Source organism: Eretmochelys imbricata, chromosome 4 (genome assembly GCF_965152235.1).
Source record: "Eretmochelys imbricata isolate rEreImb1 chromosome 4, rEreImb1.hap1, whole genome shotgun sequence".
Taxonomy (NCBI): Eukaryota; Metazoa; Chordata; order Testudines; family Cheloniidae; genus Eretmochelys; species Eretmochelys imbricata.
The window spans coordinates 137,931,136-137,954,971 of record NC_135575.1 but is presented as its reverse complement, the minus strand read 5'-3'; the positions used below and the strand labels follow the sequence as shown (position 1 = coordinate 137,954,971).

General features: G+C 46.8%; 1 protein-coding gene across 1 annotated transcript; it reads right to left on the bottom strand.

Moving 5' to 3' along the window:
* Positions 1-4,307: 4,307 nt before the first annotated feature.
* On the bottom strand, positions 4,308-23,779 carry LOC144264338 (progonadoliberin-2). The gene is made up of 4 exons (XM_077816031.1): positions 23,722-23,779; positions 6,293-6,457; positions 5,116-5,199; positions 4,308-4,411 (listed from the first exon to the last, which is right to left on the bottom strand). Exons 2-4 carry the CDS (start codon positions 6,428-6,430, stop codon positions 4,373-4,375), a joined length of 261 nt encoding a protein of 86 aa, XP_077672157.1. The 5' UTR covers positions 6,431-6,457; positions 23,722-23,779; the 3' UTR covers positions 4,308-4,372.
* Between the last annotated feature and the right edge of the window lie 57 nt (positions 23,780-23,836).

Below are 23,836 nucleotides of genomic sequence, written 5' to 3'. Positions count from 1 at the left end.
CAGTCAGCACAGCTGTGGCCCATGTGACGTCCTCAGGGCCATAACTAGGGCAGGAGGGGCACCTGTCCTGGTCGCAGAGCCAGCGGGCTGCGTGTGCGTGCAAAAATGGGGTAGTGCAGGATTGGACCCACCGACATCAGCTCCTCTGCCAGGATCAGGCCCAGCAGCATCAGCCCCCCCCCCCCCCCCCCCCAGCAGGGTTGGGCCCAGCAGCATCTGCAGGAGGCCACGGTGCTCAGCGCCCCCTGTCCCTACAGGATTGTGGGTCCAGTGATCCTGGCTAGACCGGGCTCCCTGGCACTAGGACTGCAGCGACAGGCAGGCTGCAAGGCAGAGCTACCTGCAGTCACGGTAGGAGACCACCGGGTATGGGGAGGGGGGTGCAGGGAGATAGGGCTGCAGGGAGGGAGTGCAGCCTGTACATCTGGGACAGACTCTAGGCGGGGGGACTGGTGGCAGTCCCTGGGGGGGGGCCTAGATACTGGGGCACAGTCCCTGGATGGGAGGATTGAGTGCTGGGGGGCTGTCCTTGTGGGGACTGGGTGCTGGGGGCAGTTCCTGGAGGGGCCATTCTGCTCTGGACAGGCACATGTGCCAGCCCAGTGTTGGGGGGTCTGGATGCTGGGGGGACAGTCCCTGTCTGGGGAGGAGCTGGAGGGCAGTCCCTGGGTGGAGGGGCTGGGTGCATAGGGGACAGTCCCTGGCTGAGGGGGCAGCCCACATGGGGCAGGGCTCCCCATCTTTGCAAGCAAGCTCTACAGCCATGCTCTCCAGGTACTCAGCTCAGCCACGCTACTGCCAGTAGCAGTGTGGAAGTGAAGGTGGCAATACACTGTGCCATGCCACCGTTACAGTAAATGAATTAATTTTAACACTTAGTTTGCTAATTTAAAATGCTCTTGGTAGACATTTGCAAGTGGTGAAATGAAAGATACTATGTTGATTTTAATCATATTGCTGTCATAATAATACTAAATCGTATTATTTTTGTAGATGTACAGGTAAGTATATATATTGTGTGGATGCGACCCACATAACACAGAAAGAACTATATATGCAGCCCACAATGATAAATAGGTTGACAACCGCTGGTCTAGGTGTTCCAGGGCCTGGGCACCAAAAAGAGCTTAAAGCCTAGTGGTTGGCAGCATTGTGCCTCTGACACAACAGAGCACTCTGCAAGCAGGATAAAGTGTCTCTGTGCAGGAGATGAATAGGGTTGTCAGGTGTCTGGTTTTCAACCGGAACACTTGGTTGAAAAGGGACTCTGGTGGCTCCAGTCAGCACAGCTGACTGGGCCGCTAAAAGTCCAGTTGGCCGCAGTGCCAGCAAGGCAGGCAGGCTCCATGCCAGGCTCTGTGTGACTCCCGGGAAGTGGCCAGCATGTCCCTCTGGCTCCTAGGTGGAGGGGTGGCCCGGGGGGCTCTGCAGGCTACCCCCGCTTGCAGGTGCCCCCCTGAGTGCTGGCTCCGCAGCTCCCATTGGCCAGACAAACAAACAAACCCCTACCAAAACAAAACACTCCAGTGCTAACACACATCACCCCCTGGGGAGAGGATGAGATAAAGAACAAACGACATGTGACAGAGGGGTAGTCACATCACTTAATGCACTGCTGTCAGGTGCTCAGATACTACAGTTATGAGGATGACAGAAGAACCTTTATACAATACAATATAATGCCTTCATATAAATTATTCGTGTAGCCTCCTCTGGAGGCTGCATGCAGTACTGATTACCTCATCTCAGGAGATTCCAGAAATGGAAGGGGTTCAGAGAAGAGACGAAGAAAAGAGGATTCAGTGATGAAAATGATCAAAGGGCCTGAAAAAACTCTTCTGTGAAGGGAAATTGAAAAGACTGGGATTGTTACCATAGAAAGGCAATGAACATGATAAAAGTATATTAAATATTGAATAGTATAGTGAGTAAAAAGAAAAGGAGTAATTGTGGCACCTTAGAGACTAACCAATTTATTTGAGCATGAGCTTTCGTGAGCTACAGTGAGCTGTAGCTCACGAAAGCTCATGCTCAAATAAATTGGTTAGTCTCTAAGGTGCCACAATTACTCCTTTTCTTTTTGCAAATACATACTAACACGGCTGTTACTCTGAAACCTGACAGTATAGTGAGTGTAGATCAGGAGTTTTTGTCCTCCCTGAGTTCTTGTAATGCAAGAACAAGGGGACAGTCACTGAAACTGAGAGGAGGGCAATTCAAAGTTGATAAAAAGAAATACTTTTGCACACAATGTGTATTTTGGCTGTGGAACTCATTGCCACAGGCAGTTGTGGTGGCCAAGAATTCAGCAAGATTCAAAAAAGGTTTTGACATTTATATGAAGAAGAGTATCCGGAATTATCATAATTAATGCTAAAAAATTGTGGAAGGGATATTATACCTCGTGATTCAGGGTTTAAGCCAATCTCTGACTAGGAGACCTAATGTGGGAAGTAGGTTATCCCATATCTGCTACTCCAGGATTCTTACATGTCTTGCCGCTGTCAGAGACATAATACTGGACACTAGCCGGACCCTTGGTCTGATCTCGTCTGGCAATTGCTAAATTCTTATAACTACAGATTTCCTCCTCATGCAAGATCATTAGAATCAGTAAGTCTGATCCTATTTCCACCCATTTTATACTGGTGTAACTCCATTGCCTTCTGTAGAGTTATTTCTGATTTGTATCAACAAAAGGAAAATTAGGCCAGTTGTTTTCAGTGGACTTGAACACGGTATAACTCAGGGCAGAATTCAGCCCCCAGTTTACACTCAGCTAATAAACAGCCAGATTCTGATCTCAGTTACACTGGCTTGAATCCAGAGTACACCCCCAGCATGTGCCCCTCCCCTCAAAGTCACTGGAGTTACCCTGGTTTTATACTGATGCAGTTGAGAGCAAAATATGGCTCTAAATTTGTAAGTTGTTGGGGGAATCTATGTGGATGCGAGGTGCTATTAAATTGGCTTGGAAATATGAGGGTGTTATTTCTCAGAAATGTTGAAATCTTGTTCCAAGAATATTTGCCTCATTTTAATTGACATATTTTTGCATGAGCAGCAAATTAAAACAATCCTTCCGTACCAACTTTTTTTGATTCTTAAAGCAATCAGTATAGAGGTTGAGATTCCCAGCTGATTTAGAATAAACCGTATGTGATCACTGTAATTCATATTCATTTCAGTGTAACTGCCACATAGAACGGATAGCAAAACAGAGAAGTTGTCAGTGAGTGAAACTCTCGGTATGTATTTAAACTCTGTGTACATGTTGATTGACAGGGGACTTATGCACATTTGGTTTTGGGTGGAAGAATTCATACCTATGTTTTCCAGTTACAATCTGTACACTCCTTACAGCTATTATGACTTCGTTTCTGTGCGCTGCACCTTTAATGACATTACTTCACTGCTGCAGAAGCAGCTGCCGATTCATGGCAGATGTAGCCTGCTACAGACAAAAGATACCCTCTTTGGGCTGTCTTAGGTATGTCTATGAACCCCATTACATAGTATCTTCACAATCTCTAATGTATTTAGCCTCACAACACCCCAATAGGGCAGTGCTATTATTTGTACAGAGAGGAAACTGTGTCACTGAGAGACTAAGTGAACTTGCCCAAGGTCACGCAGGAAGGGCTTTAACCTGGGTCTCCCAAGTCCCAGACTAGCACTCTAGCCCTTAGATCTCATTTCCTTTTGTTATCTTCCCAAGAAGCTTACCTTTGCTCTTTCTTATTTTCTTAATATGAATGTGAGAATGTTGCCTTTTGTGAAAAAAACTAACACCATCAAACATTTCCAAGGTTACATGTAACCCTGATATTTATATCTCTGTGAATAAAGGGCTGTGTATAGGATGTTTTCTCACATTTTGAATAAAGTTTGGCAGAATATTCCAGCACTGAGCCAGAAGGCTGAACTACCCAGAAAGCAATGGCAGGGATTACCAATAAAGGGCTTTGGAACCCGACTCTTGTTCAAAAATCAGTGCGTGCTTAAAACTTGTTTATGGGGCTGGAGATTTGTTTATTTTTATTTTTTTAAGACACGGGTAAGGACATAAATGTGGATGGAATTGTGTATGTAGCAAAATAAAAGTATTTTATTCAACATGGTGGAGTTACACCAGTGCGTAAAGAACTCCAGACAGGGCCTCGTTCTGGTCGGGTGATGGGTCAGGGACATTTCTCAAGCGTTACACCATTATCCACATTCCCAGCATTTGAGTGCAGTCAGCCAAGATGTTCATAAGAATTCTTTAACGGTCAGATACATGGAATCTACAGACACACCATCATGTTGCAAAGGAAACGACTGAAAAGCCAGTGGGGCTGGCAAGCATTTCGGAAAGAGTCTGTGGAAGGGCTCACTTCTTCTTCTGGAGTTGTCTTGCCAGCATGTCAGCCTGTTTGGCAACAAAGACAATTTTTTAAAAAAAATCCCACAATTTATTGGGCCTGATTCTCCATTTAATCGCATTTGACTGATCTCAGACCATCTAGCACAGCGGAGTTGTGATCCACAGTCAGGGCCTGAACCACTGCAGTATAAATAATAATTTTCCCAGTCTTTTGAATGCTGAATGGTTTTCTGTCTAAGCGGGCACTCCACCCATTATGTCTGGCTTATCATCCCTGCCTTTCATTACTCCTTCAAATCCCTCCTTTCAAGGTTTACATCTTCCAATTAACTTTCTACCACTCACCTACCCCTCTTGCCTGACTGTGCTCCCTAAAAAATCATTATTAATATTATATGTATATTAAGGAAACAACAGAGGCCACATTCAGATACCTCTGTGATAGGAGCAATGTAAGAACTTGAATAACCTGGATGTCTTATCTCTTGAGCTCTTCCTATCCTAACACTTGTCCTGGCCATGATTCTGAACTTTTCACAGGAGATGCCCAGCATCTTGCTAGATCTTTAAGTTCTTTTGGGCAGGCAGCTGTGTTTGTTTTTTTTGTCTTTAAAAGCCTTTGACATTAGAGATAGAAAATACTTCTAATCATCGACAATAGAGGATTGTTCGCTGCTGCCCCACTTTTGCCTCCTCTGCTAAATGCTGAAGCACTCTGGTAGCTCCTGGAGAAGGTTGCATGTTCTTACCAGCAGAGCGTTCACAATGGTTTTCCTTGGGCTTCTCAGATAAGCACACTCTTCCCCATCACACAGTTTGATTTCTTCTGAAGCCTGAACTCACAAACAAAACAAATACATTTCAGGGATTGGGTGGCTACGTGGTCTTTTATCCCTAAATTAATTTCAGCCCTGCTCTGTCACAAAAACACTTATATTCACAGCTGGGGGAAAGAAACAAGGGATGTAAACCCTCATGCTGTGGGGTATAAGACTGAATAAGCAGACGACAAACTTCCCCCTATGGACTGGTTATTACATAATTGTCCAATAGAGAATGGCTTGTACTTTCCTCTGAAGCCATTATGAGAGTCAGGATATTAGACTAGAATGAGTGACCAGTCTGATCCGATACAGTAATTCCTATAACTCTAGAAGTGGAAGCGTTACCATCCGATGGCTGTTTGGTGTCCTGTGTGAAATGAGTTAGTAACCTCAGTGCAGCTCCTAGCAGACCAGGGCCCGCAGTGTATTTTTCTGTTAACAGAGCTATGCGTTATTTATGCTCATAAATATGCTCATATTTCTCTGTTACCTCTTCAAGGCTTTCCAATGTGCATGTAATTTGCTGAGCTATAATGTCTGGATACTGGATGGTGACAAAATTCAGTCAATGTATATTAAGGGGGGAAAAGTCCCCCAAACTGCTCAATTCAAGGTGGAACCCTTCTCCACATGGATATGCCTTGAAGAGCAGCTGACATGCTGCAGGAAAGGAGGAAATGGTGCATGCCTTAAAGCTAGCATGTGAAAGTACTAAAGGCTGTCCAGCTTTGGCCTGCTCCCAGTTGTCGTCTCTTCCCAGTTGTGTCTGTTAAGATGCTCCAGCTGTGCAGATCAGAAGAACCCTGAGCCTTGGGACAGTTCGTATCCTGATCTGTGTCTGAAGGCCGTGTGCTCTGGGTGGTGAGCACAGGGCTGGGAAGTGGTGATGAAATGTTGATCTCTGTGTATGCCAGCATTTTCATTAAGGTCTTGATCCTGAGAGGGTGCTGAGCACCCACAATTCCCACTGGATCCCATGGGGATGCTCAGCACCTCCCAGGATCAGTCCTTAAATTAGGGCTGCAGAACAAGATGCATTTAGAACGTACTGTGGGTTTTAAAGTAACATGGAAGATCCCCCTACAGAAAGGCTGGAACTCACCTCTGGAGTCTGTGACAAATCTAGTTCTCTTTTCCCTCCGGGATACCAGCCGTGAGACCAGTGCTGAGCTCTTGACAGGTGGGTGCTGACTACTAGCACTACAAAGAGCAAGAGCAGGAGAGGTCGTTGACGTGCCATGGCACTGTCTGGCTGAATGGGGAGATCCTGCAAGGAGAAGGGAGGAGAGAGTCAGACGTGGCCTGGGAGCAGTCAGCAGAGGGAAAGGTCCCACAGCATGCGTGATTCTAGAGCCATAGGGCAGGCAGTGCCTCATTTCCTAGCATGCAGTGCAGGGTGCACACAGGCAGCATGGCCTGGTGGGAAGAGATGGGAACAGGGAGCCTGGACTCCTGGGTTCTCTTCCCAACTCTCCCGCTGGGTGACCCTGGGCAGGTTACTTTGTGTCTGTGTTCCTCACCTGTATAATGGGGATAACGCTCACCTGCCTGGCAGGGTGGTTGTGAAGCCCAACTAGTTAACATCAGTAACAGGCTATGGGGCCCTCAGATGAAAGGCACTTGGCTTCTAAAGGGACTAAGGGTAGCATTAGCTCAAGACTTATAGGCAGATCTGGCCAAAAGAGCTAATGTGATCTGGGATACATAAACCGGGGACTCGCGAGTAGGAGTAGAGAGATTATTTTACCTCTCTATTTGGCACTGGTGCAGGACTACTGTGTCCAGTTCTAGTACCCACCCATTCAGGAATTATGTTGATACATTGGAAAGGGTTCAGAGAAGAGCCACGAGAATGATTAAAGGATTAGAAAACCTGCCTTATAGCAGTAGACTCAAGGAGTTCAATTTATTTAGCTTAACAAAGAGAAGGTTAAGGGGTGACTTGATACAGCCTATAAGAGGGGTGGCCAAACGTATACAAACCTATAACAGCTTATAACAGGGGTGGCCAAATGTTATACAGCCTATAACAGGGGTGGCCAAACGTACTGATCCTCTGAGCCACATACGACAGTCTTCAGAAGTTTGAGAGCTGGGGGGATGCCTGCCAGGGCTCGGGGCTTCAGCCTTGAGGGGCAGGGGGGTCTTAGGGCTTCAGCACTGTGGGACGTGCCTGCCAGGACTCGGGATTTCGGCCTTGTGCGGAGGGGGGGTCTTGGGGCTTCAGCCCTGAGGGAGATGTCTGCCGGGGATTGGGGCTGAAGCCCTGAGTCCCGGCAGGTGCAACCTGCAGGGCTGAAGCCCTGAGGACCCCCCGCCCCGCTGGACAGAAGCCAGAGGTGACATTTGGCAGAGAGATGTGGGATCTTGTGCCCCTCCCCAATTTTTGCCAGGGTTTGTTGGGCCTGCTTGGTCACATGGTGCTGCTGGGCCCCCTCTCTGCACGGCAGCTGCTGGAGCCAGCAAGCTGGGATGTGCAGCTGTGCGGAGAGGCAGCAGCAAACAGCTGGGAGCTGCAAGGAGAACTGCTGCTTTTGCTGCTGCCCCTCCCTGCAGGGAGGGACCACTAAGGGTATGAGGTGTGTGCGCCTGGGGGGAGGCATGACTCAAGCTGTTGGGGGGCCCAAACCTTTATATTGTGCCCCTCTTCAGCAGGCACCAGTCGTCTCTGGCAGAAGCTCCTAGCCCCACCACCCTGCCGCAGGGCAGAAGCCCTGAGCTCTCCCCCCAGTGTGGTAGGCAGAGAATGGGGAGCTCTGTAAAAGAGCCGCAGTTTGGCCACCCCTGGTTTATAAGTACCTACGTGGGGAGCAAATATTTGACAGTGGGCTCTTAAGACTAACAGAGAAAGGTGTAACATGATCCAATGGCTGGAAGTTGGAGCTAGACAAATTCAGACTGGAAATCAGATGTAAATTTTTCACAGTGAGGGTAATTAACATTTGGAACATTCTCCATCACTGACAAATTTTAAGTCAAGATTGGATGTTTTTCTAGAAGATTTGCTCTAGGAATTATTTTTCGGGGGATGTTCCCTGTCCTGTGTTCTACAGGAGGTCAGATGAGATGATCGCAGTGGTCCGTTCTGGCCTTAGACTCTCTTAATCTGATGGCACTCCCTGCCTGTGCTGCCTTCTCCGGGATGTCACCTCATTGCATCTCCCTAAGTCCTGCCTTCAACTAAGCAGTCATGGAAGAGACTGATGACTGTACTAAAACTTACACCAGTGTAAAGCAAAATGGGTCTACTCTGGATTTACACTGGTCTCTCTGAAACCCCACTGGGTCAGTGGCATTACTCTGGATTTACACTCACGTAACAGAGAGCAGGACTGGGCCCATAGTGTGGTGGAGTTTGCACTAGCTGGGGAAAGGGAGGAGTTGCTGAACCAAGAGGTCTTTCCCCAGGATTCTGTGGTGCAGATTTAAGAGAGCAGGGCAAAGCGAAAAGCTCTGAACGTGCTCCACTGAAACTGGATGGCCAAGCCCTGCAGTCAGCTTTGTTCCCTGTGTTAGAACAGTTTGCAACGGACTCTGGTGCTATCCCTTTGTCGGCAGTTACCTGCATTTGTTAGGTGGAACTAACCTAAGTGCCAATCCATCATCCCCTCTCACATACTGGTCAATGGCACAGTAGAACCTCAGAGTTACGAAAACCAGAGTTTCGAACTGACCAGTCAACCACACCCCTCATTTGGAACCGGACGTACGCAATCAGGCAGCAGTAGAGAAAAAAAAAAGCAAATACAGTACAGTGCTGTGTTAAATGCAAACTACTGAAAAAATAAAGGGAAAGTAGCATTTTTCTTCTGCATAGTAAAGTTTCAAAGCTGTATTAAGTCAATGTTCAGTTGTAAACTTTTGAAAGAACCACCATGATGTTTTGTTCAGCGTTATGAACAACCTCCATTCCCGAGGTGTTCGTAACTGAGGTTCTACTGTATTCTCAAGCCACTGAGCACAATGTGAGCAGTGTTTGTGATTTTATCTATATCCTAAATCTGGGAAAGCAGCATATAATTTTACCTTCTTCATTTTACAACCTAAAGAAACTGCAGTAACAACTATATACCAACGCTTTGTGCTTATCTAGCACAGAGGGCGTTGAAGTGCTTTCTGAATATCAATCCAATCCCCTAATACCTTGAGGAGATTATTATGCTCCTTTTAAACATGGAAATATTGAGATGTTAAGTGACTTTCCCAAAACCACACAGCAAGTCAGTGACAAAGCTGAGACAAGAACCCAGAAATCTTGATTCCCCCTGTGCACCCCGGGCAACACTTTGTTCCAGTTTACAGCACCTCCCCGTTCCTCCAGACACAGCATCACAACCTCTTCTCATAACCTAGTATCTGAACATGTCTCTGGAATCAGGGTTTAGTGTGATCTCAGTCAGGATTTGAAGCATTCTCATCCAAGTGCTGGTCTGTCATTAACTAAGGATGGAATTTCATTCATTCATGGTATAAAACAGTGCCTATAATCAGTGACTAAATTTTCTTCACTCCGACTCAAAATTCTCTCTCTCTTTTTTCCTGAAGGCTCTGGGGAGTTGAGTCTGACACACCCCAACCCATTTTAAGCTTTGATAGGAAAACCCCTGCTGCAAACCCGCCTTCTTCAAGGGCTCTTACGGTGATCAAAGACCACAAGCACTTGGCCACTGTGGGGCTGAGTGCAGGCTAGATAGAGATTAGATGAGATCCTACAGGTTTCTCTCACTGATGTCAAGAATATTAATTATAAGAATTTTTTCCTCTTTTTTTTTTTTTTTTTTAAAGCAACTGCATAACTAACTTGTGAGATGTATCCAGCCTGAAGCAGCGTGATACCATCTCCAGGCTAAAACAGTTCTGCAGGGTAATTCACTCTGTGCTCAACTGCTGTGCGGTTCATCTGTCATTTCAAAATATTACATCTTAAGAAAAGAAAGTCCGATCACCTATTACATGATGAAGATATTGTAGTTGGCAAGAGGAAGGCAAGCCAGCACCTTTCTGCTGAAATACTCAGGTTGGCTGGGGTTGATTAGCCACTATTTACGGTTTTGTTTTCATATCTAGAAGGCAAATTCTGACCCCAGTTTCACAAGTGGAAAGCTGGAGGAATTCCACTGGAGCCCCTCCAGATTTACACTGTCCGCAGAATTTGACTCTATGAAAGATAATCACATACATGAAATCCATTTGCATTTAATGCCTTTAGGATACCAGGCCCCCAGAAGTACTTCTGGTATCAGATTTGCTTGTAACTAACGCGGTTTGCAAAGCATGAGAGAAGTTTAGTTACTCACCCTGTTCTGATCTCCGGCTCACTATGTTCTTAGACTTCACTGATGCCTGCACAGTTTGCTCTCATTATTTATACCATCCCCTGTGTGCTTCAGTGTAATTGGTCTCCCACTCTGTTGGGGCTGCCTGCTGACGTTCATTGCATACTCTGCTGACGACGATGTGCATGTATAGGTTTAAGCCCTCTTGCCACCGGGTTGGTGCTCTGATGAGACAGCACTGGGAAAGGGTCTTCTGGGAACACCCGCCTGCCAGCTCATTAGCTGGCAAAGACTCCTTGAGCTCCGCAATGGAAGTTTCCTTGTGTCCATTAGCAGATGGGAGCAGAGTTGTATTGCAAGGCAGTTGTCAACAGTGGCAAAGGACATCTAGTTTAAATCAGAGACTGCTGAAGGAGACGGCTAATTGAATAAGGTTGCTGTAAGGTCCTCTAATGCAAGATCTATCCAGCAGGGTGTGCTTGATTTAACAAACAATTAATAAGACCAAAGTCAGGCCTGCTGCAAGGATGTGAAATTCCCAGTGAAGTCAATGGGAGTTGCACCTACTTACCCAGAGGCTGCATTTGGGCCAGTGCATGTGTGATATTGGGGTGCACCACAATATGGAAAATCAGGCATTTAGGGCTAAGGAAAGTGTAATAAAAAGAAGTGGCTTAGAACTAGAGATGGATCCAGATGGGAGCCCCAGATCCCAATGCCCCTCCTCACCTGCAGGATTTGGGGGCATTTAAATCCAGATCCTAGCTCACACTAGAGTTGATTGAAAAACCATCCCACAGGAAATTCTGTTATTTTGACATTTGTTTTTGTCCTGAATCAGGTTGAAAATGCAAAATTTGTAATGAAAGACAGTTCAGAAAAATTTAGATTTGAAAATGTCAGAATTGATTCACTTTGGGCTGGTTGATATTAATCTGCACCCACTTGAGATGCTGCAGTGCCTCATGGGAGTTGTAGTTCGGGTGCTTCATGCCCCTATTCTCCCCTATGGGCTGGGCTGGGCTCCCTGGGCAGACTACATTTTCCACGATGCACTGTGTTCTCTTCCTCAGGTAGAGAAGCTGTGGGGGACCATGGGAGATATAGTCCAACCAGGGAGCCCAGTTTTTAGGAGAGAATGGGGGCTTGAGGCACCCAAACTACAACTCCCATGAGGCACCACTGCAGCTTATGTTGATACACAGATTAGTGGCAACCCAACCTGAAACAAAATGTTTTGTTTAGATTTTCCTGATGGAAAAACTGATTTTTGGGGGGCAAAAATTAACATTTTACCCCCAGAAAATTTAAATTTTCTGTCAAAACAAGATTTTTATGGAAAATTCCAGACCAGTTCTACCTCACACTTGGACCCTACCTGTGAAATGGGCTGAACTGGAATCCCAAACATCTCAGGGTGCATAAGTAACTTCTGAGACACATCCAGCCTGAAGCAGTGTGAATTTGATGGCCTGGGTTCATCTGTTTCATGCTTGTCTGAATGAGAGACAGCAAGGATGGCACATTGGCCTAAACATGTAAATAAGCCAATAATAATCACTCCATTCTAAAGGACCCCAAGGCACTTTACTGGCAAACTACTATACAAACCATTGAGAAACATCCCTTTATCCAGCTGTATGCTGGCCCATGGCATCAGCTGCATCAGCTGTCCAATGGTGTATGACATCAGTACACACCAGTTCAGGACAGGATGTGACTGAGATTACTGTGTCCAGCTGATACTGCAGGGGGAATATAAATGGGCAGAATAAGCACTCTTCCTTGGCTGGAATTCAGCTTGGACTCCAGCATCACAAGCTCAGCTCCCACACAGAATGCCCTGGGGTCTTTAATGACCACAATCAGCCAAGGCACTGGGTTTACTTCTTGTCCAAAAGGTGATACTTCCAGCAATGAGCACCCCTTCGCGCCATACTAGTGGAGGGATTGATTCAGAGCAAAGTATGACACCTACCATATCACCCACACCGTTTCTTGTAGCAACCTGAGACCAGAGCTACAAAATATTTAGGATCCTAACTTCCACTGATTTCAACTGAAGTTATATGCCTGAATATCTTTGAGGACCTGGGCCTTGGTAATCTGAGAGGATCTCCCATACAAATACTCAACCAGGCCCAGCCTTGCTTAGTTTGGGGTGCCTCAGAGGATCCCTTACAAGATGGTGCCTCTGGAGGCCATTGGGTCTTGTCCTGTTCTCATAAGATGGGACAACCTAAAAGGTACTTTCACATTCTCACTCCTGATCTTCAATCAAGTTCCCTCTCACTTCTCTCCTTTCAACCCTAAACAATTGAGTATTTGTTTAGTATCTCCAGGCCTCTAGCCATCTTGGATGCCCTTCTCTGGACCTCCCCATTCATGCCGGGATCTTTGTTAAGGTGAGGGCATGAAAACTGGGCTTGGCACCCCAATGAGAGTGCTCCGTCACTGGCTGGAATGCTCCTGTAATCGCATCCTGTATCACTGCATCTCAACACAATGTGGAAAGCAGCTGGGCATTTTCCAGCCCAAGTGACATCCAGCAGCTTGAAGCTCTTTGTCTAATAGGGAAAGCGTAACCTTGCCAATGCGTGAGGTTAAACTCATCTTGTGAACGGACAGGCAAACACAACGTTTGTAAATTAACTTATTTCTGAGACACCAGAAGGTTTGGGAGGTTTCACCCTCTTTTTATTACTACATTGATTTCCTCTTGCAGCCCTGCTGACCCTGGGTTAAAAAACCTGATAAGCAATTTGCTTTGGATCCTTTTGCCTTTGTTAGCTCATCAATGCCTCCTTCGTTCCCTGCCTGTTGATATGACGATTGCAAGGGAACGCTCAATACCAAATATGAAGATGCCACATTTATATTAGGCGCCTCATCCCAAAGGGGCACAAACCGAATGCCCAAAAATGCAGCCTGCATTGCTTCATCTCCCATGCAGTTGCAGTAACCTCTAGGGTGGAATACAGTTAATTAACAACACCCCACATCATCACACTACCATTCAGCACCAGACACGATACACCCCTTATGTAGCTGAAACTGCAGTGGGCAGCATGTCATTCCCAAAGCTGGACTGTAGCCAGGATATCAGCTAACAATCCTGCTGTCTGAAAAGTGCCCAGGGATCTCGATGGGCACCATTATCAGAACTTACATCTGTAGCAAGCTGGAGAGGGACCTTCCCTAAAGGGAAAAGGGGAATGGCCTCTCTGCTGGGAGTGCCACAAAGATGCTGGCTACTCCCTAATGTGGCTGTGGTTTATGGGAAGTGGGATGAATAACCTGTCACACAAGGCACTAGACAGCTTTCAGCTGCTGCAGACTGCAGTATCTTTAAACATTAAATGTACAGCTCCACTTACTACCCAACTCTCCTGTCATTGCTCCTCTCTAGTGAGGTCTGGGGGAGAGGCAGGAAGCGAGCAGAAAGAAACCAGCTCTGACACCGACTTGCTTGTGATCATATGTAAGTTACTTTACATCCCTGCCTCTGTTTCCCTTTCTTCAAAATCAGCTAATAACAATTCCTGATTTCACAGTCACTTGATGTGAAATGAAAAAAAAGTGGCTAATAGCACAATCCCCCTGGACTATGAAAAGTGCTATATAAATGCTGACGGGGTGTGTGTGTGTGTGTGTGTTTTGCTGGTGCTTACAAAACAACTCAGGCAAGCAGCTCCAAAACCTGAAGGAGAATTGCAGAGGAAAGCATCAGGACCAGAATATCACTAGATATTTGAACTGGAAGGAAATGAAGAAGGTGCTTTCATTCCCAGCTGCTGCCTCGACTCTCTGATTTCATTTCAGAAGAATTGGGAATGCTTTTTAGTCCAAGATGAAAGATCCCTCCCGACGATAATCGTGGCACGTACAGAAGGGACTAATGCTGCAAAGCCAAAGCCCATGCTAGGGTAGGAAAAGACACTCCTTCGGGCACTAAAGCCTTCTGTCATTGCTGGCAACTTCAAGCCAGCGAGCAGATGGGGGTGGCAGAATCTGACAGCGCATTGGCCAAGTGGAACAACAGGCTGGTTCTGATGTCACAGTGCTCAATGTGTGAAAATATCCTGCTGTCTCCACAGGGATCTGCTTGAACTTCAGAATAACTCCATTTGGAGAAGCGCTGGCATCACCCTAGAAGAGAAAACTTAAGCCTTATCTTTGGTGATGGTAATTCCCTGCAACCTCTGACCCTCAGGGGAAAAACAAGCCTTCCTGAGGGCTGTGATAGCACCTGGCAGGCCCATTTTGATGAGCTGGTAGAGCAAGATGCTGTCCTGTACAGATTCATGAATTAATTCTCTGTTAGAGATGTCCAAGTGGAGGGAGCCTCCTGATTCATGCAGTGATAAGCATTCACACTAAACTCATACTCCAGGGCATAAATTAGTTGCTGGAAAGGTCAGGAAGGAAGATTTTCCTCTTGCATACAGCAATAAACATTGTACAGGTGCATAGGGAGGGCTGTAGTTTGCCTTTCTCAGACGTAGGCCATTGCCAGAGGCAGGAGATCAGACATGATCAAGTGGCCTGATCTGGTATGATGTGCAACTTTGCACCCTACAGTAAGAACTCACCAGGATCCTCATACATATCATAGTAACATCTAGGGGTCTCAACCAAGAGACAGGCCCTGCTCCAAACAGCTTAGACTCTAAATAGACGAGAGAGAGGGAATATTGTGATTCCTATTTTGCAGCTGGAGAACTGAGGCAATATGGGTTTGGTCCAGTTTCACTGATCTCAGTAGGAATCTTATCATTAATTGCAGCGTGCTTTGGGATCCAGCCTTAGGTGATTTAGTCAAGATCACGCTGGGAGTGTGTGGCAAAGCTGGGAACTGAGCCCAAATCCCCCGAGTCCCACTCCAGTGCCTTAACCAGAGCCCATAATGTCTGTTCCTTCTCTCACATTGTCAGGCTTGGATCTACTGAAGTCACTCGAGTCCCACCAAAGAAGCATTTGGCCCAGTATATGTTTTAAAAGCAAATGTTCTTATGTATGTTACTAACAGTCCCTCAAATTATTACAGACAAACATTGCAGTCAGTGAATATACTTAGTACCGTGGATGGATTGGGCTATTTTTGGCATTTCACTTGGTTTAGAGAATGACACTAGACTAGTGAGTTTCACATTTTTTTCTAATCAGTGTCAGGTTCTGGTTCTCATGCACTAGCTTAGCATTTCTCAAATGCGACCACAAGGGGCTTTTTTCGCGGCCACAGCCTCCTGGGCAGTGATTTGTGAGAAGGAGGGCAAAGCACAGCCTCTCCCCAGGGCCCACCAGCAGTGGTTGGGCCCCGCCCCCCTCTGGAGACACACAAGCTGGAGGAGAAGGCAGTCAGTGAGTTCCCCACGTTCCCAGGTGTGGTGGGGTTGGGCTTCAGCCCTGGGGTGGTGGGCAGCACGCTCCAGGCCCTGTCCTCTGGGTGTGGGGCTTTGGGCTCCATTCCCTGGCTGTGCGGTGGCAGGCTCTGGCCCCAAGCTCACCCCATCACCTCTGGTCCCCACTGCCTCCTCAAGTGTCCCATTGCCCCTGGCCCCCGCTGCCTCTGTAGCCACCTCCCCATGCAGGGCTTAACTTGTGGGGGCTGAGTAAGTCTGCTGTGAAAAGTGATAAACAAACATGCAAATATCACGTTTCACAGCAGAGTTACTTATAACTAGCAAGTGTAAAAAAACCCCAACAACCCAAAAACACACACAAACCAACAAGAAAAAAGACAAGAATGTTCAAAGCAACTTATTTGTGTTTCTATTCTGTTTAGGTCCAATAAAGAATAGAGACAAGTATGCATTATTTTTATTATTGAGTCTGCAAAGAAAAACACCCTACATAGATAAATTATTATTATTTGGACATAAGTATTTGCATATTTATTTGTTTTTCCTGAAGTTATTTTAGGAAAAATTGTCAGAGCAGCCATCAGCAAGAGTTGGTGGCCGCACTCTGAGGCCACCAAAAATTTTGTTGCAAGAACCCCTGCACTAGCTCATTAATCCAAGCCACAATGGTTGGGTTGCAAACAGTGCCGGGAAATGGTAATTGATTTCCAAAGGGATATTTTTTAAGGAGGGAAGTATTTCTGTGGGCTTAGGGTTTGAAAGCGTTTTAAAATCACCTACGTTTTGGGAGCAAAGTTGACTTGGCATTGGGCCCTTGATGCATCATAATACCCTGTGTTTCTGCAGCACCTGCCCTCTGAAGGCCTGACAGCCCTGTGCAAACATTAGTGAGCTAGGCCTCTTGACATTCTTGTGAGGTATGTAACTGTCGTTAGCTTCAGGTTTTAGACGGGGAAATGGAGGCCATGAGAGGCCTGTGGCAGGAATAGAAACTAAATCCCCTGCCGCCCAGCCCTGTGCTTTAACCCTAACACCATTTTGCTTCTTGGGTTCTCCAGAGGCAGCTTTGATCTAGTGATCTGAATGCAGGGCAGAAAGTCAGGACTCCTGGGTTGTTTCTAGTGGTACTGCTCACTTGCTGTGTGACCCTGAGCAAGTCATTTGACTCCCCATTGCCTCAGTTGCTCAGTCTGTGAAAAAGAGATAACAATGCTGCTCACCCACCTTGAGCTTGATAGTCCAATATAAATGGAAAGCAATGTTATTAATGAACGTCTGAACAGAACTTTGATCTGGTGGGATGCAACAGAAGTGCAAATTATTAGCATTAAATCAGTGCAAAGTTGCTTTAAATATTCCCTTAGAAATAGAGAGTAGCTGAGACTGGGGCTATTTAGGAGGGGGTTCTACCATATCTTAGGTATTATGAGCAAATGTAAAACAAGTTTAAAGCAGGAGGATAACCTGCCAGCAATGTGATTTCAGCAGTCATTGTCTTTTCTTTCTGGAATAGAAAACTTGCAAGTTAATGCTTAAATATGACGGTAGCTAGCTTTTCTCTCCCTGCACCCGCCTCCCTTTCAGAGCCCTCTGCACTCAGTCATAATTGGACAGCACTGTTGAGAAAAATAAGGCAAAGTATTAATAAAAGAATAGAGGCAACTTAAAAGGCCAAATTGACTTAAGGTTCCAAAGCAAAGAACCAGAGCACAAATCAATAAGCTCATTTCCGTCCATGTCACTTTATGACAGCCATGAAACAAACACCAGGCTAGAGATGGGTGAACAAAACCCAGGGGGGAATTTTGTCCATGGATTTAGCTCTTCTTTCTGATGGGAAATTATCCCCAAACTGATCATGACATGTGTTAATTTATCCACCATGCAGAATAGTTGATGCTAACAGATTTTGGACTGTTGATTTTTTTGATTATAAACTGTTCACCACAGGTATTCACAATTCACACTGATTTGTCACCTGGATTCACAGATTTTAAGACCAGAAGGACGATGTAGTCTGACCTCCTGCATAGAATTTCACCCAGTAATTTCTCCAAGCCCATCACTTCTGGCTGAGCTAGAACATATCTTTTTGAAAGATATCCAGTCTTGATCTGCAAAAAGAACAGGAGTACTTGTGGCACCTTAGAGACTAACAAATTTATTTGAGCATAAGCTTTCATGGGCTACAGCCCACTTCATCGGATGCATAGAATGGAACATATAGTAAGACGATATACGTATACATACAGAGAACATGAAACAGATACAGACTAACATGGCTGCTACTCTGAAACCAGTCTTGATCTGAAGACTTCAAGTGATGGAGAATCCACCAGATTAAATTGTTCCGCTGGTTAATTACCTTCTGTCAAGGTTCCCTCCCCACTCTGAACTCTAGGGTACAGGTGTGGGAACCCGCATGAAAGACCCCCTAAGCTTATTTTTACCAGCTTAAGTTAAAACTTCCCCAAGGTACAAACTTTGCCTTGTCCATGAACAGTATGCTGCCACCACCAAGTGATTTAGACAAAGAACAGGGAAAGGACCACTTGGAGTTCTTATTTCCCCAAAATATCCCCCCAAGCCCTTACACCCCCTTTCCTGGGGAGGCTTAAGAATAAACAAGATGAGCACAAACCAGCCTTGGATTTTTAAGACCCCAAAAACCCAATCAGGTTCTTAAAAATCAGAACTTTATTAGAAGAACAAAAAAAGATAAGAGAACAACTCTGTAAGATCAGAATGGAAGATAATCTTACAGGCAGTCAGATTCAAAACAGAGAATCCCTCTAGGCAAAACCTTAAGTTACAAAAAGACACAAAAACAGGAATACACATTTCCTCCAGCACACCGAATTTACAAGCCAAAACAAAGAAAACGTAACACATTTTTAAGCTAGATTACTTACTAACTTTACAGAGTTGAAGAGCTTGCATCCTTGATCTGTTCCTGGCAAAGGTATTACACAGACAGAAGCCTTTTTTAACCCCTCCAGATTTGAAAGTATCTTGTCCCCTCATGGGTCATTTTGGGTCAGGTGCCAGTGAGGTTACCTTAGCGTCTTAACCCTTTACAGGTGAAAGGATTTTGCCTCTGGCCAGGAGGGATTTTATATCACTGTATACAGAAAGGTGGTTACCCTTCCCTTTATATTTATGACACCTTCACTTGAATATGTGTACCCTATTTCTAGTCTGAATTTGTCTAGTTTCAACTTCTGGTCACTGGATCTTGTTATGTTTTTATCTGCCAGACAAAAAACCCTTCACAGTTGGAGATCTTTTCTCCATGTGGGAACGCATGGTATAATTTCTGTTTCGTGTCTGGGTGACCTCCGCTTTATAAACAGCTGTCATTCTTTTCTCAGAGAGAGGGTGAATTAGGGAAGTGAGCATTTTAGGAACACATGTGCACACACACAGGCAAACAAGCCCGGGGAATTTCAGGAAATAGAAAAACATTTCCCCTTCTCCTTTGCACAAGGAACAGAATTTGACGTAGCTATCTACAGGGCCCACTGATTTAAAAATAACCAGGTTCCTTCTTGCCTGAGGAAGACAGATAGTTATCAGCCAGGTGTAGCTGCCCAGCAGCCTTTACATTCCACTTCCCCTCATCATGTTCACACCAGGTCATTGCATGTGCCTGTATGTGGGTGGCCCTGTTCACAAAGGCTGCATCCAGAGCCTTATCTGTCCAACGTAGGGTATGTCTACACAGCAAAAGCTGTGCAGAGGTTCGGCTGCCTGAGCTAGCTTGAATCCAGCTAGCGTGGGTAACAATAGTGAAGTCAGCACAGCACGTGCTTCCGAGTGGGCTAGCTAGCTGAGTATGCACTCAGAGTCTGTGCCAGGCTTCTACCTCCCACGTGGAAGCCCATGATGCACCCTCTTCACCACTGTTACCACCCACACTAGCTGGAATCAAGCTCACTGGGGCAGGCTAGCTCCCGCACAGCTTGTGTTGTGGTGCCAGACCCTTAACTGCTTGAACACCAAGAGGCGAGGGACCAGACCTGTACACAATTTAATGAATGAGAGCAGAGGAATTCTGAAACTATTGAATATAAATCAATGACGCATCCTCACCCACAGTATCCTGTTCCATTCTATCACCGCTGGGCTCTCAGCGAGGGGAAAAAATAAAGTGAGTGGTTCTACTCCAAGCTCCAACCACCAGATAAGCTCCTCCCTCGAAGGAGGCCACTCAACAGATTGTGCTGGTGTTCACTGATGAACTTGCATGTTGGTTGGGCTCCTTGGTCTTGGCTCCTCCTCAATGGGGCTGGAGGGCATCCTTGCTTGACTTCCCCATGGTGGGGTCTGGGTGCCCTTCTGGGTTTCTTGGGCGTTGTCTTGATTGGGGGTAGACTATTGGTGGTGTCTCCCAAGGCCAGGGCTTCCAAATGAACTGGCACTTAGCATAGATTGTGCAGACCTTCATGATAGGAACCTACTTGCCCTTCCACACAGTGAAATTCAGCCCACTAGCTAACAATGGTAACTCCATCAACACCCATGGAGGTGAACATCTCAGGCTCTCTGCAGATGTTGCTGCCTCAGTTGCACCTGGGTCACGTTTTCAAAGTTTTCTTTGCAATCATGAGGGCAAGAGGCCATTACCAAAGGGATGTGGGCATTCCCGAAGAATCCCCTGCACTTCCTGAAGAAACAGGAGACTAGATTTTACCAGCTTGTTTTGGTACTAGGTGATTACTGTGGTAAGCAGGATGGCCGATTGGAGGGGGCTCTGGAGTGGGGTTCAGGAGCTCTGGGTTCAATTCTTGGCCCTTCCACTGATCTGCTGGGTGACCTTGGGCAAGTCCCTTGGTTCCTCTGTGCCTGTTCCCCATCTGTTACCAAGGGACAGTATCTCCCTGCCACTCGGAGTGTGGTGAGGATAAAATTCTCAGGAGGGTGAGGGGCTTCTCAAGTACTATGGTGATGAGGACCATATAAGGAGGAGCCATTCCAAACCGTGCAGCCCTAGTGGTCTTCTGTGGGGCATTGCTTTAGTACTCCGTGTAGTGAGGAGAATACCAAGATGAAAGAGAATGCGAAGGAAATGCGATGTGTGGGTGGGACACTTTACCCCAACGTTATTAATAGTACATCTAGAGCATCTTCTGTCTAAGGGTCTCAAAGCACATGGACAAACTGAGCTTCCAAATACCCTTGCAATTCCAGGAAGCACTAGCCCCATTTCACTCTTGCCTCAAAGAGTGGGAGTGACTTGCCCAGTGTCACCTAGGTGGCCACTGGCAGAGCCAAGAATAGGACTCCGCTCTCCTGAGGCCCGGTCCTGTGCTTTAATCACTAGATCAGGCTTCCTGCTTTCCTCTCCCCCACACTTGATGGGCAGCGTAGAGAGAAGGAGCTGGGAAATCAAATATTAGGCTATAGCAGCAAACATTCAGCATCCCAGCATAGTCTCATTGTCTTGACCATTGCTAGTAGCTGGACACTCCCTGCAGGAATTACTGGAAGAACTCTACGCCCTGTGTTAATCAGCTCAGCAAGATAATCAGAATGGTCCTGTCTAGCCTTAAAGTAGATGAATCATAGGATCAGTGGATACTTCCCTGGCCCCCTACAGCTCTGTTCCTCAGCAGGCCTTGCCCCGGAGTAGAGCAGGCACTGCTCACATTGACTTTCAGAGTCACAGTCAGCCACGTCCTAGGTTTCTCGCAGCAGGGGCTGATTGTACCAGCTGGGGCCCGTGTCTCAGGTCCATCCCTAGATCCTTGCTAGGGAAGGAGACGGGGGGTGGCTGCAGTCTCCAGGAGGCTGCCTCATAGCTGCTCCATCAGAGCCTTAATCTGTTGGCTCGAAGTCACAGCTGCCCGTGCGCCTGGGCCAGGAGGCGGAGGTCACTGCTGCACTTCAGAGCTGCTGGTGACATTTACTCAGTGCTGGTTTCCACCCCGCCGGGAGCGTCAGGAAGGCAGATGTGACTTTACATGCCGCAGCCAGCAAAGCCATGAAATGTCACTGCCTGTTACAACTGCTGCTCCTCTGGGGCAGAGGTTGAGCCCCGGGCAGCCAGAAATATGCCTCTGACACATGGCGGCATTGGCTGCTCCACTGGTCTCAGCTGAGTCTCAGGTATCAATGCAATCCCGGCTCAGGGAACCTTTGAAGCCACTCTAGGGGGAGCTGCGTAAGGGCCTCCATACAAATGACCCGATTTGGGAGGCAGGGCCAAGGGACATAGCAATTTCACTGACAGGCATTTGTAGGGCACGAGAAATTGCTGTGGGAGCCAAGATCATTCAAGAGACAGCAAGGTCGCCTTTAGGAGGCAGCGCCTTGGCTCTCTTCTCCACTGAGGCGGGCTCCCCGCAGCAACAGGAGCTGCTGGTAGATGACCACTGTGCTGGGTGCTGTTCCTACATGGTGCTGAGGGGGAAGCTGGCATAAGCAGGCGTGGTGTGCAGAGGGGGAGATCTAGGCTCAGCTTGATCCACTGCAGAAGTTCACTCTGTTTCAGGGGCCTTTCACTTCCTTGTTTGCCCACCACTAGGAGAAGCCTGGGCTCTCTGAGCTGCCATGTCCAGGAGGAGGGGAGCAGAGAGCTGGTTCTGAGCTCATTTGTTTCTCTTAGCATGAGGGTGAGGGCCTCAGATCATGCCCAGTATTCAATGGGCCATTAATGCAGGGTGTGCAGGGCTGACATGATGTACCTGCACCAGCTGGGTCTGCTGGGCTTGTGGGTTTCTGTATATTTCCCTGCTGTGGTTGCCGGGTAGCCCCTGAGCTCAGCTTCCAGAGAAGTGAGCAGTAGCCTTGTCTGGGTGTGACAAACACAAAGAGCAGTGTTGCTAGGTCCACGTTTATGCCAATGGGCGTGGCTGCTTGTCCAGAAGTGTCGGGCTCGAGAGGTCATCTAGTCCAGCCCCTGCACACAAGGCAGGACTAAGTATTATCTAGACCATGCCTGGCAGGTGTTTGTCCAACCTGCTCTTAAAAATCTCCAGTGACGGAGATTCCACAACCTCCCTTGGCAATTTATTCCAGTGCTTAACCACCCTGACAGGAAGTTTTTCCTCATGTCCAACCTAAACTGCCCCTGCTGCAATTTAAGCCCATTGCTTCTTGTCCTGTCCTCAGATGTTAACAACAATTTTTCTCCCTCCTCCTTGTAACAGCCTTTTATGTCCTTGAAAATGTTATGTCCCCCCTCAGTCTTCTCTTCTCCAGACTAAACAAACCCAGATTTTTCAATCTTCCCTCATAGGTCATGTTTTCTAGACCTTTAATAATTTTTGTTGCTCTTCTCTGAACTTTCTCCAATTTGCCCACATCTTTCCTGAAATGTGGCACCCAGAACTGGACACAATACTCCAGTTCAGTGCAGAGTAGAGCTGAAGAATTCCTTCTCGTGTCTTGCTAACAACACTCCTGCTAATACATTCCAGAATGTTTGCTTTTTTTGCAACAGTGTTACATTGTTGAGTCATATTTAGCTTGTGAACCACTCTAACCCCTAGATCCTTTTCCATAGTACTCCTTCCTAGACAGTCATTTTCCATCTTGTACGTGTGCAAGAGAAGATTACTTGCTGTAACTGGAGGTTCATCGAGATATGTGGTCCCTATCTGGATTCCAAACGTGGGTCCACATGCGCACCATGTGCTGGAGCCAGAACTGTTCATGCAGTTTGGACGTGGCGTGTCTGAGGCTTTAAGAGGCTGCACGGGTCAATGACGCTCCAGTTCCCTCTTACCCAGCCATAGTAGAGACTGGAGCAGAGGGAATGGAGAGCGGGATTGGACAGTTGGGCCCACTCCTCCCTTTATGCCCTGGGGCGGGGGGAGGGAGGGTCAGGGCACCCAAGACACTGGTATAGCTCCACAAGACATTGCTGGCCAAAAAGAATCTGATCTCACCTGTATGGGGCGGACATGCTCCAGGAGCGGGATCCACTTGGACAGTCACTTTAAGAAGAACATCTGGATATTTATCCTTAGAAGAAACACCATTTCTGAGCATTATCTTACCAGC